Source organism: Morus notabilis, unplaced genomic scaffold (genome assembly GCF_000414095.1).
Source record: "Morus notabilis unplaced genomic scaffold, ASM41409v2 Scaffold106, whole genome shotgun sequence".
Classification (NCBI taxonomy): Eukaryota; Viridiplantae; Streptophyta; class Magnoliopsida; order Rosales; family Moraceae; genus Morus; species Morus notabilis.
Genome location: NW_010358650.1, coordinates 132839 through 146828, shown reverse-complemented (window position 1 = coordinate 146828; position 13990 = coordinate 132839). Strand labels below are relative to the sequence as shown.

Below are 13990 nucleotides of genomic sequence, written 5' to 3'. Positions count from 1 at the left end.
GATTGGAAAGACTTGTTTCTTTGATACTTTGGTTGATGCTCGGGAGAGTTTAGTTCGAATATCAGTATGGGGAAGCACAATCTAATGTTGTTATGAGACCAGGAGGTGATCAACACGTAGGTAATCGTTATGAGAATCTTGGTAATTGTGAGACCGAAAGGTGATCAAATGCTTAGATAATCATTGAAAGGTTGAGCTTAATGAATGTGTTTATACCCATGTTAGATAGGAATATTGGCTTGTTTATTTGAACATATTGTCTTACTTGACACCTGGGAGAGGTAGTGAGACTAATTTAGAATGTTTAGATTAATGAATTAAGTTAAATTAATTAGCAACCACTAAATAAGAAGACATAGGGAGAGCGAAGCGAAGTCAAGACCCTAGAACTCTATTATTATTTTTATTTCCACTCATAGTTTCGATATTTAATTACTCAATTTTAGTTGCCTAAATAAAATTTAGTCACGATCACTCACGGTACTTAGTTTAATTCTTGAAAAATCAATTGTTATAGGACGATATTTGACTTTTTAGTCACTTTATTAGTTTTGCGACCTGTGCACTTTTAGAAAATTTTGTAACAACCATATATATGTTGGTTTTGAAAACGATTTCTATGCGGAAGCACATGTTTAGCGGATCGTGTATAACACAATTTTTTAACAAACATTTGAGATACTTTATAAAATACATTAATTTATGCACGACTAAAGTATCATAATGTGAGCCCCAACGTGTGTCACCTAAACGTTTGAGAGCAGTTTCTTGATTTATGCCTCGTCCACTTGAGATATCATTATTCTTGATTGCTTTAGCAATGATGGCCTTTTGTTTGTCTCAAAAAATATCACAGCATTTTGGTGGAGCTCCAACAACATGTACTACAATAGTAACCGTTACACCACGGTCGAGGGATTGACCGTTCTTTTAGGTGACAAGCGCCGAAGTCTCCCTGTTGATGATCGGTCATTGATGCCGAGGCAACCAGTGTGTCCAGAGTGCTCTTTATACGTCGAGGATTCGCGTATGCCAATGCACGTCGAGAGCCCGCCCAGGTGGCGAGGGCCACGACATCGAGGCAGCAGCCCGGTCAAATCCGCTGTTAGTCCAGGGAAAGAGACACTGTATCAACTACCGCCACTGTTGAGGTTAGGAAATCAGGTATTGGGTAAGAGTGGTTAGCCTGACCGGGAAGCAGAAATCATAGAAATCTAGTTGCCAAATCCCCAACTTAAGGGATAGAGGATGATCTCCTCGGGAAATGCATGGGGTCTCTCACATGTATAAGGCCTATAAATAGAGCCATGGGATTTTCATTGAGTTTTTTACGCACACTACTATACTACTCCAGAGAGAGTTTGTAATCAGAAAGCATTAGTGCATTTACAAGTGGATTAGGTAAAAAAATTGAGCCGAACCACTATAAATTCTTGTCTCATTTACTTATTCAGCATCACTAACTCCAAATTAACACGTGAGAGATTATTGCGAGTGTTCTCGGAGAGTTAATTCCTTGTTGACTGAAATCCACCATCAATAGTAACTGAGTTTAAAAGCTATAAAACTTAAATATGTTTCTTTGCCACAGCTACAAGAGCAAGTTTAAGTTGATGAGCAAAACAATGAACATAAAAAGCATAGGGATTTTCCTTTTTAAGACTGTTAAACTCTCCTTGCATATTACTTGCCCCATCATAACCTTGTCCCCGTAATCTGGATATGCTTTAATTTGTTTCTAGAAAACAATTTATTCAATAGCAGCTTTTAGCGACAAAGCTGTGGTACTAGCAAAATGTTCTATCCCTACAAAACGTTCAATCACATGCCCATTCTTATCTACATAACGCAATACAACAGTCATCTGCTCCTTTTGTTGAATTATCTCTTGATTCATCAACTAGAATAAAGAACATTACATCATCAATATCTTTCATGATAACATTAATAATTTCAGCCACTGAAGCACTCACAATATCTTTTTGAAAATCAGGTGATGTTAATTTCAAATTTCCAGGAGCATTTCCTAATGTAATAGCTTTGACATCATCGTTGGGATCAGCTAAAAACTGTAGAAGTTCAAGAAAGTTACCTTGATTGCATGAATTTTTAGATTCATCATCACCACGAAAAGCAAGGCTTTGCCGCAAAAGAAATCGAGCACAATCAGCTGATGCATTCAAGCGGTGTCGATAATCACTTCTCGACTTTTCTGATTCCTTTAAGAAAAATCCTTCAAGATATTGTTTTTTCACTCTTCAAGACTTCAAACGTCCTCCAAGCTTGGTTATGATCACTATAAGGCCCTCCAACATGCATATGAATTCTATCATTCTTTTTAAAAAGATAACAACACAAATAAAATACGTCGTTTTTTGCAACGCTATATTCTAACTAATTAGGAAATTCTTCAAACCAATCTTTGTTGAATTTTCTTGATTGTTTCCCAAATTTGGTCAATGGAAATTTATGGTCTGTAGGTTGATAAGGACCTCTTTGCGCATACAGTCGTCGAACTTGATCACGGATGTTCAGACCATACTCTAAAATTGGAATTCACAACCCAGGATCAGTTGGTAGTTCTTTAGGATCAAAATCCAACTTACTTGATTTAGCACTCTTGCCATTTTTTCCCGTAGGAATTTCAGAGTCCTTTGACAAACTTTTAGAATACCTCTTCATACCTGTTCAATAAATTGTCACCTAAATATTAGAAATTCATGTTGAAGTTTTTATTTTTTATTTTTTCATACACTAGGGATGAAATCAGTGAACATTATGAGTGTACGGTTTTTGACTAATCAAATCTTTTCCTCTAAAAGAAGTAATCATATTCTATTCTCTAAAATATAATAGTAATAACAATTCAACAATTCTCTTTCAAAGTTCAATAATTAACCATTATAATTCAAAAGTAATCACATTATACCCTCTAAAATACAATAGTAATAACAATCTATCAATTTGTATCTTTAAAAAATTCAACTCTGAACCATTATAATTCAACCAATAAAATAATTATAAAAATGAGTACACAAAGAAAAACTATTGAGAAAATTACCTATATGAAGGTCGGAGGTACATCAGCAGTCCAAAGAGTCTTGGACTTGGTCCCCTTGAAAGACTTGGACAACGAGACAAAAGGGCTTGTTTGTTTTCGTTTCCGTTTCCATTTTTCACAGTTTTTGAGAACGAAAAACGAAAACGCGTAATGAAAACGTGTTTGGCGTAAAATTTTCCAAAACTTAAAAACAAAAACGATATTGTCCTTATCTGAAAATCTGAAAACGATTTATTTCCGTTTTCATTATTCCGTTTTCGTTTTCTCTCTTCAGCTCTGTGACCATCTGCGACTGCCCACCCTCCCCTGCCGCTTCTGCGAATACGATTATTTAATAATATTATTTATTTAATATATTATTAATTTAAATATTATTACATGTTTTTAAAAATTAAACTACCAAACACAATTTCAGTTTTTTTTTAAACTGAAAACAATCTCAGAATAAAACTACCAAACGCATTTTCAGAAATGATTCAAAAATAAAAATAAAAACGTTTTCATTTTCATTTTTATACAAAAAATAAAAACGTTTTGAAACCAATTCCAAACGCATCCAAAAGTGCCGTGAGTCAGTTTCCTCTTTCAATTGTATAAAGACAATGGTGTTAAGAGACCAGAGAATCAAGACTCAAGTGTGCTTTTTAGTCTCTCATTGCTGATGCTTGATATTGAAATTGAATCAGCCAAATGGGGGGAGAAGTAGAAAAGTCATAGAAATTGGACAGCTACTTAGGGAAATGATTACCGTGTTTGGAATTATTCTTATTTTTATTTTTTACATTTTTTGAGAAAAAAATAAAAACGATTCTAAAACGGTAGTTGGTATAATTAAAGACAAAAAATAGAAATAAAAATGATTTTTTAGTTTAGTGTTAAATGAGAGAGAAATAAAAAATAATTTTTAATAATTTTTCATTTTTTGGTTTCGTTTTCTCTTCTCTGGAGTAGAGAGATATACATTAATGAGTTTTTTATACATAAAATAATCTCTTGATAAAACTGCCAAACGCATTTTAAGAAATGATTTCTATCTAAAATTGAAAACGTTCTCATTTCTATTTCTATATAAAAAATAAAATATTTTAAAATGAGTTATAAACGCATGTTTTTCATTTTTCATTTTTTTCTTTTAAGTAATATAAAATGCCTTTGAAACATTAGAGGGCCACTTTCACAATTATTGGGCTATTAGAAAAAAGGGCTTTTGGTTACCGAAAGAGGACTTCACTGGGGCTTATTAATTATTTAATACTATTGTAATATTGTACCTGATTGTAAATATAATATTTAAAAGGAAATTTTTTTTGAGTGAAGCCCCAATGAGCAAGCTGTCCCTCCGTCCCTGCAGACAAGAGCAGCCTTCATTCCTTCCTGTTCACCTAATATTCGATTTCCAGCGGTAATTAATATCTTTTTTTTTTTTTTTTTTTTTTTTTTTTTTTTTTTTTTTTATTAAGGTCCCCGCCCCCCCTTTTTTTTTCCGGGGGTTAATTTTTTTTTTTTTTTTTTTTTTTTTTTTTTTTTTTTTTTTTTTTGTTAATCAAGGTCCAGGCCTCACCTTGTGTTGACTGTTTCTTTTACGTGTTCACTTTGAAAGTCTTTTTTTTCTCGTCGGCGGAAAAAGAGTTTAGAAGATTTTTTAAGATAGTCTATAAATGAGTATATTTTGCCATTGCTTCAAGATAGTCTCCCTTGAACTAGACTTAGAAATATTTTGTCAGTCATCAAGGATATGTAAGATATTCACCACTCCAATAACAACTTTGTCCTCCAAATCATATTTTTCCCTTGCAATATTTTTTGATTCTCATATATGTAAGGCTTGATTTCCATAATAAGCTCTTTATGGAAGGGCTTGTTTGTTGGGTTAGACAGAAGGTAGAAAAGCTGAGACAGAGCAGCTGCTTCCAAAGCAAGTCAGGTACATATGGCTTTATCATTTCTGATCATCATATGAGAATATTTAATTTGATGTGAAGTGTCTTATAAATATACTTCTCCATTGAGAAACAATACACTCATTTGTAGATATTCAAATTGTTTCATAGATCCATATGAGAAAGAAAGAAAGAAATTGCTTTTAGAGAGAGGTAGCCTGCTATTAAAGGAAATGATAACTTCTTGCAAAGATAAATGCCGGTGTAACCCTATTCGAAGCATCTCGGCAAGAGAAGTTCTCGAAGCGACGAATAATTTTGATTCACATTTCCATGATTCTTTCTATTACAAGTGGTACAAGTGTACTCTTGATGATCGGCCGGTTCTACTAAAAAAATACGAGCTCGATTTTGAGAATATAGCATATCGTGACATCGTGATAAGTTCACAGATGAGCAGCAACAAAAATGTTCTTAGGCTGCTGGGATGCTGCTTGGAATTCTCAGGTCCAATATTGGTTTATGAGTATGCACCCTATGGGGCTCTCGACAGCGTAGTTCCTTCATTATCCTGGAAAATGAGGCTGAAAGCTGCGAAAGATATTGCGAATGTGATAACGTACCTCCATGTCGCATTTCCGAGGCCAATTATCTATAGGGATATGGATCCTTCAAATATTTTTCTGGACAAGGATTTTGCTCCTAAATTGTGTAATTTTGGTTTCTCCATTTCAATTCCTGAAGGTGAAAGTCATGTTGAAGATATAGTAATAGGGCGTTTGGGGTTTGCAGAACCTGATTATGTCCGCACAGGGTTTATTACCGAGCATATTGACGTTTATAGCTTTGGGGTTTTTCTTCTCGCCCTTCTAACTGGACAAAAAGCTATTGATGAAAGTAGACCTGAAGGTAATGAAATTATCGGAAAATATGTGTCATACTTGTTGAAAGATGAACAGTTTAGTGAAATTGTTGATCCTAAGATTTCAGAAGAGGATGGAGGAATCTATGAAGAGAAGCAGCTTCAATTGGCAGCTTTTTTAAAACTGGCGTTGAGATGCATTGAAGATAGAAGAGAAGATAGGCCACACATGATTGATGTGGCAAAAGAACTCGTCAAGATTGAGAGGTTCACATCTTAAAAGTTTTTCTAAATTAGACTTCCTCGTGTGTTTGTATTCAGTTTCTGGTTTATGACTTGTTTTATACCATAGGCTTTGTTTGAGATCATGTATGACAACTTATGACATAATCTTATTCACCAAAAAAAAAAAAAAAAAAGAGTTTTTGATTGAAAGTCAATTTCTTTTGACAAGTAACATGAAATGTGCCATTGGAGCGTTTTCCTTGTATTTTTTTTTAATTAAAAGTCAATTTCCTTTAATAAGTGACATCGAAATCGTGTCAATGTATCATTTTTTCCGTATTTTTGGTTAGAAGTCAATTTCTTAAGTGACAGTTTAATCGTGCCAGTATTTCATTTTCTAACTCGGGCTTTGTTTGGGATGTATGAAACGATTGGAATATGGAGCAACATAATCTGTCTATTTTAATAACCTCATTTTAAAAACTGACTATTTTCTCCATATATACTTTCCTTGCTTTGGATTCAGACAATACTTGCTAATCAAGGTTTGATGAGGAAACGAAAGCGTCCATCGTTTTTGCCTTCATGGAAGTATGAGTTGCGTTATATGCTCAATCTTTAATAGTAGAGATAAGTCACGGATAGATTTTCTCGTCCACACTAATATTATGATTTTTTTCTATTTTTCTAATTTAATTGTTTGTGGTACCTGTTTGTCCATGTTTCTATATTATGATATGTTGTTCATTATCATACGCCAAATCAAAAGCGGTAAGGATACCCATGAAATAGCCTCATGATATTCTAGTCATGAATAATATGATATTCATGCGACGTGAGAGAGAAAGAGAGAATTGATAGAGATTCGACATATTTATGTAATATGTTCTGCCATATAACTATTTATAGTCACACTTATTATAAAGAAAACATACATAAAATATAAAAAATATCTCTCTTATTATTTACCAGAGAGTAAAATACCTGATTATTCAATCTATCAACATATAGGCAATATTCTATAATATTTCCAAAAAGATAGTTTCTCTTTTCACGTCTCATGGACTTAATACCAAATAAAATTTGAGGATTGACCTCTCAGCTTTGCACTATTATGAACGCATTAACTTCCAACATTATTTTTATATTTTACACAAACACTGCCAACAAAAACTCTAACCGATCTCATTTAAATATTATAAAGTTGTTATTCCTTTCATTGATTAGCATAAAGCTTTTGTTGTTCGATTTTGATGGGGAATATTATTATAAATTAGCAACTCTTATAGAAATGAGTATATTTGCACAACGTATACAAATTTGTTTACAAAATGTCAAAAGTGATTATGATTTGACTCACTCAGAATTAGTATTTAGTTTGAATGATTTTGATTTAAAATTTAAATCATGACGTGATGTTTTAAATCAGAATCACTTTTTCTAAAATCATTCTTAATTTTAAGTGGTTCACACCTCTAATTTTAATTTTAAAACTATAATTTAGACTTAAAATTATAAATCATAATTTACATTCAAAAATTAAAATTAAAATCACTTTAATTTAAATTCTTATACTAAATGAAGCCTTCTCTCCAGCGTACCATTTGCAGAGGCTCCAAACCTCAGCCCTCAACTTTAAGGCCTGAGACTGGCACGTGTTCTAACGATGTAGGAGCCCTCAACATTTGCTGCGTTTGTCGCTAACCCATGATGCGATTTTTATGGGTCGCATTTCTGTCACCGTAAGCAAACATGATTTCGATGTTGATGGTGTTTAGTATTTCACAAATACTGTTGTGATTGTTAGTGATTTTCTAATCTATCGAAAAAATTTTGTGGTAGCACGGTAGACTACCGTTGGATGTCGAAATTTTCAATATCATTGTTGACTAATCTATATTATGGTAGGCGTCATAAGGATATAATTTTTTGTATTTTGACGAAGGGTTAAACTTGACAAGTTGTTCGCCGTGTGCATGCCACGTGACTCAACTAGTTAAAAACAAAAAAGCTACAATGCGGCAAGTGGCAACTGTCACGTGGTGAGGAAGAGTGGACGAAAAAAACCCAACTATTTTTGGTGTAGAGCCTTAACTTGGGCTCTCTAAGTTTAGCCCATCTTGACTCTCAAACAGCACTATCCGGCCAGCCTCAAAATTGGAAGGCCTGGTCAGTGTAAGGGCCATAAGAGATTATTGGGCCAGGCTTACAAGCCCATTAGTTACTATTGATTTCTACGTGAGGGTGTACATCCGCGCAGAAGGTAATTGCTGGATCCGCATGCCAATTACAATTATGGGTATGTGCAATTTGCAAAAACAACTGCAAAAGAGTGGCTTGCCATGGAACAATTATATTATGCACCAATGGTGTTCAACACCGTCTACTAATAAAACGTGAATCCCATAGCATTTATACACCAATAGTATTCAACACCGTCTACTAATAAAACGTGAATCCCGCGGTATGAGATTCACAGGTGAAACTAACTTTTTATAGTAATGAATTTTGGCATCGGTGGAGTCCCCGAGCATTTTTTCTTGTCATGACTTGTTTTTTTTTTTTTTTTTTTTTTTTTTTGTTTTTTTTTTTTTTTCTATTTTTTTTTTTTTTTTTTTTTTTTTTTTGGGTTAAAGTAACTTGTTATGACTTTAATCAAGTTACTTCGAACTACAAGGTGTACCGAAAGCTGTTCAAGTCATTCCATTGAAGGGTTTTGGTAGTTGAAATTTTCTCAAGGAAGACTTTGCTTGACTTGCAAAACAGCTGTTTCCAGTCTTAAACAACATCACTGTCTTCAAGAGAAATGGGAGAAAAGAAAGGCGGAAAATTAAAAGGGAAAAAATAGGTACAAAAAAGAAGTTGTTGGGGGGATTTGCCGCAATGTGGTAATTACACAAGACTAGGAAAGGAGGAGTAAATAAGAAGATGATGCATGCACTAACACGACCAACATAGATTGTGGGGACTGTGGCCGCACTTTGATGTTGAGAGTAATTGACTACTAAATTACTTTATTGTCGGCAGAGCTTAAAGATTCTATGTGGTGGCCTTTGGCCCATCAAATATCCATAAAAGTCAATATTTTCGGCCATTAAGTTTCACGGTTGGTTTTTATAGGGCGGAAATGGAATTAAGCATTAATCTTTTCACAATTGTCTTGAGAAATTGATTTGTAAATTGAATTTTATTATGAGAAAATATTATAGTAAAAAAATTAAATTTAAATTTTTATGAGAAAATATTTTAGTAAAAGAATTTGAGTTAGTGATTTGAGTTGTAAAAAGTACTAAACAAATGGCTTGTAAATCTTTTTTCAAGGTATCTTTTTGACGCTCGATTTGAAGCAGGACTCACTTCGTACGGTTCAATTTAGAGTTGTGTTCTCCGTCTTGAAGAGATCAAAATGATATATTGTATGCTTAAAATAATTACCAGGTGAATGATAAATTGATTCTCAAAGTACTTTTACAGAGCTGAAAAAAAACTAAAGGAAAAACTTCTAAAAATTTAAGAAGTCTATTGTCACACAACAAAAAGAGACGAAACCATTATCAAACCCTATAAAAGAAACCCCACTCCTCATTTAACACAAATCAAAAAAGTATTTTTTAGTTAAAATATTTTAATTTTCTTCTACAGTTTCATTTATATTGTTATAATCGCGTTGTCATATTTTTAGCTATTCTGTTCATTTCTATTTTATATTTTGCCGACTAATCTTAAAGCAAATTCTTTCAAGGCGAACAGGTTACTGGACTTGGAGAAAAAATGATTTAACCTGTTGCATCTTTTAATTATTTTTGTTAAGAGTTTAAATAGGCTTCTGATTTTTCATTCCGTTTTTAATCTTAGCATGTATGAAAACGACAAAGACCCTTTTTTCTCCATACTTTTTCTTTAACCAATTATCAACTTCTTCTTTTTTTTTTTTTTTTTTTTTTTTTTTTTTTTTTTTTTTTTTTTTTTTTTTCACTTGTTTTGTTTAATACTTTTCACTTTTTATGATTTCTAATTTCTTTTTTGCTTTTTTATTTTTTATTTTTTATTTTTGCCAAATGTTACTTTGCAACTTTTTTTTTTTTTTTAAGATGTACTCTCTCTTAGTACCTTTCTTCTCGCTTTACCCCAATTGCAATAATTTTTCTTATGTCTTCCTACTTATTTTTTTTGTTTATTTTTTCCTTTTTAACAAAGACTAATATAGAGTTTAATTCCTTTTTAATGTGTCCCTACTTGATAATTTTTCTTCTAATCCTTATTATATTAAAAGTGATCACTTTTTTTATTGGCCTAATAAAACAATTTTTTCTAATTTGCATCTATGCATATTCATAAATATTTTTGTATGCATCCCTTACAACTAGTACATTAAGATTAAAACATTTTCTCTAATTTAATGTTTTTATAGGCCTAATTTCTATACATGCCCCCATTTGCATTCTTTTCCGATGCAGCCCTATCAAACTACCACTTTTCATGTGTTCCTCCTAATTAATTCTATACCTGATTTGTCTGTTAAAATATTTCTTCATGCATGTTCTACTTGTATACATGTAATATTAAAGTTAAACACTCTTTTTAAGTGATACATCTATGTTATAAACCATGTTAAAGAGGACATTTTGAGGCTAAATTTTGAGTGGGGTCCATTTGGTCTTTGTGGAAGATCGAAATAGGTTCGAGTTCTTCTCCGTGAGATTTTTGAAATATTATATTAGATGCTCAAAACAGTATTTGGGTGAATGAAAAATTGATGTTCAAAGTGCACCTAATGATTTGAATAATATTAAAGAAATAAGAGGAAAAATCCTTGTCCAACATGGGAAATTAAAGAAATTAAGGCCAAATGATGTTTATATAGGATTGCACGTTTGCTATGTGCAAGCTAGTAAGCAAATAGGCTCTCTCACACGCGCGAAGGGGTACAAGTCCCAGATTGACGATGGACGATCCAAAAGACTTGTTACGGGCACGAACGTCGCTTCAAAAGGCCAATCTTGCACGGCTTGGTTTTACCGCTCTCTTTATTTTCTCCAGCTCAAATTTAAGGTCCGTTTAGCTCGTTGATTCAAATTTGTTATTGAAGCCTCAGAGTTAAAGGTGCTTCATAATTCTTCTTAATTTCTCCAAAAATGCTCTTTCTTATGACAATAGCAACACTTAATATCTTTTTCTGGATGAGATTAGGAACAATCATCTCTCTTATTATAACATCTCTCGCGTGACTTACTCCTACCCCCATTTGAATCCGACTGTGCCACTAAAACATGTTCAATTTCAAACGTATTACTATACCTTTTTATATTTATAGTCTCTAAAAAGCAGTTGACACCTCATCCACAGTCAACGTCATCTTTCCAACTAAAAGCGCATCACTAAAGTCTCATATGATTTGGGTAGGGAGGCCAACAAAATTACAGCTTAATCTGCTTCATCAATTTTGACCTATACACTTAACGATTGAGTTATACACTTATTAACATTATTTGTATTATCCCTAACATCAGTTTTCTCATCCATCTTCAACTCATACATTTACTTCTTCAAATATAGTCTATTTGTTACGGATTTCGACCTATTAACTTTTTATTTTTTTAGATAACTCAAAAAGAGACGTTTTATTTAGGGCCCGTTTAGCTCGTTGATTCGAGTTTTTAATTTGAGTTGAGATGTGATTTCATGTGAGAGCTTTTTACTAACAAAAAAGTTATATGTAATTGTTTCTGAGAGCATTTTACTGTAGCAAAACTCGAAACAATGAAATGAACGGGGCCTTATAAGACTATATTTTTGTTCAGAAGCTGACTTAGACAAATATTACTTACTGCTCTCACTTCCTATTATTCCCAATCTTCATCAATAATCACTTTTGAATCAGAACATCTTTCACCGTACTTTGTTAGAGCCGAAATTACTCTTTCCGTCAAAACACTTAATCTCTCTCTACAAAAAACTGCTCACACCCTTACTTATCTATCTTCTCACTTTTCTCTCTTTTCTCTCAAGAAAGACGCACTGTTTCTCTACATTTTTCTCTAGCACACATAAAATCTTACACAAAGTACTTATTTATAGACTTCTAATGAGCTATAAAATAACTCTTGCCTAAAAACTATGTTTAGGAGGAGGGATGTAAAATAGAAAGGAATGATAACTAAAATGCATAGGTGAAGGAAGAAAATAGTAAAAAGAATGTTTTCTTTTATGTTGTTTAGTAGAAGAGAAAGAAAAATAAAAAGAAAATATTAAGTATAGATTATTTTATAGTAATACCCTTATACAGATAAAATATGGTGAATGATTTGAGGTTATAATAGTTATTTTACATCCCCTTATTAAATTTTTTTTCTTCCTATTTTTCCCCAAATTAGAAGGAATAAAAAATCGTGAGGCCCGTAAATTTACAACTTCATTCCTTCCTCATTTTCTCTCTACTAAACAATATAAAATTTCTTTTTCTCTCTAAAATTCTTATTTTAATTTCTTTTCTCTCTCTCTTTTTCACTCCACCAAACACAATGAAAATAATAGCTTTCTTAAAACTATTTGAGGCACTTATGCAACCACTTTTAGCTCCAAATTTCAGTGCAATTAATAGTACAACGCTTGGTTGGACATGATAATTTTTTATTACTAGTGTTTTACATTGTGGCAGTCGGTTACGACGGTGACTTTTGGCTTTATGAAAAGCCACATATGACTTGACGTAATGAGCAAAGTTGACCATCAATATTCCATTACATGAACTCCATCTCTCTTGTGTTCGCTTCGCTTTTATTATTAGTCCTTTTTTTTTAGTGAAGTTGAATTTCAATTTGGGGGTCTTGAATTACATTTGCCGAGAAATTTTACCAACTCAATTAAGCAGTACTTGACTCTCTTCATTTATACATCAGTTAAGAAAATATAATAATTAAGTTTTTTTGAAGAGGAAATATAATAATTAATTTAATTACCTTTGTATTAAACATCACAATAAACATTATGTTTCGAACATTTAAATGATGCCCATTTAATTTCACTATCATTGCTGCAGGTTTGGTTTAAGAGCTCAAATCAGAGTTAAATCAAAATTCAATTTCTTACAACAGAGGTTTGAACCATTTTATTAAACAATGTCTTATTGATTTTGCGGTAAAAATCAATAGAAAAAGTTGTCAACTTAAAATCGGGACTCCCACCAAATTTTAAGTTTTGATTGAGTACATATGTCCATTCTGGGAGTTGTTAAGTATCGTTAATTGCCTTGTTCAGTTGCTTATAAAGTAAGCTAATTGTTCCCTCTCCTCATTTACAATAATAATAATTAAAAAAAAAAAAACCTTACAAGTAAATCATACATGCTATAGAATATGTATATGCGTATGTGCTGGAGCCTTGCTACATTATTTTAATTAATTATTATGAGGTGGCAAAGGATAAGAATTTGCTGAGACTCTTATCCTTTCTATCTTATATGGTGGCTCAAATCAATCAAATAGATAATAATCCAAGAACTATTCAGTCTTTTGCTACTACTCCCACTACCAAATGGATTGGGAAAACAACTTCTCTTTTTCTCTGTGGAGAGATCATAAGGGTTAGTGGCAGTAGCGATTTCCTATTTTGGTTTTTTTTTTTTTTTTTTTTTTTTTTTTTTTTTTTTTTTTTTTTTTTTTTTCAGGTATGGGGAAAATATAAAAAAGCTACTGAGCCGCAAGATAAAATTGCTTATAATTTATCATGTTTATTTCTTTTCCCTTTTTAGAAGATCTCTCATAAAAAAATGGTATAATGTATATAATTTGTTAAATATGATATATATGCGTGCACATGTGTGTATATATATATATATTTAGGTATGAATTCAATGGTTACTCTAATATTTATATATCAATAAATATCGTTATTTTAATTGTAATATATTAAAAAAAATGAAATCAACTTTCGTTATTTTGATAATTGTTGTAAATTGGATAG

The 13990-nt window shown here is 32.2% G+C and overlaps 1 protein-coding gene across 1 annotated transcript; it reads left to right on the top strand.

Annotated features, from left to right (window-relative positions):
• The first annotated feature begins 4739 nt into the window (after window positions 1–4739).
• On the top strand, window positions 4740–6251 carry LOC21388132 (non-functional pseudokinase ZED1). Its single transcript, XM_024162241.1, has 2 exons — window positions 4740–4985; window positions 5113–6251. The coding sequence occupies exons 1-2, from the start codon at window positions 4910–4912 to the stop codon at window positions 6081–6083; spliced, it is 1047 nt and encodes a 348-aa protein (XP_024018009.1). The 5' UTR covers window positions 4740–4909; the 3' UTR covers window positions 6084–6251.
• Window positions 6252–13990: the final 7739 nt, after the last annotated feature.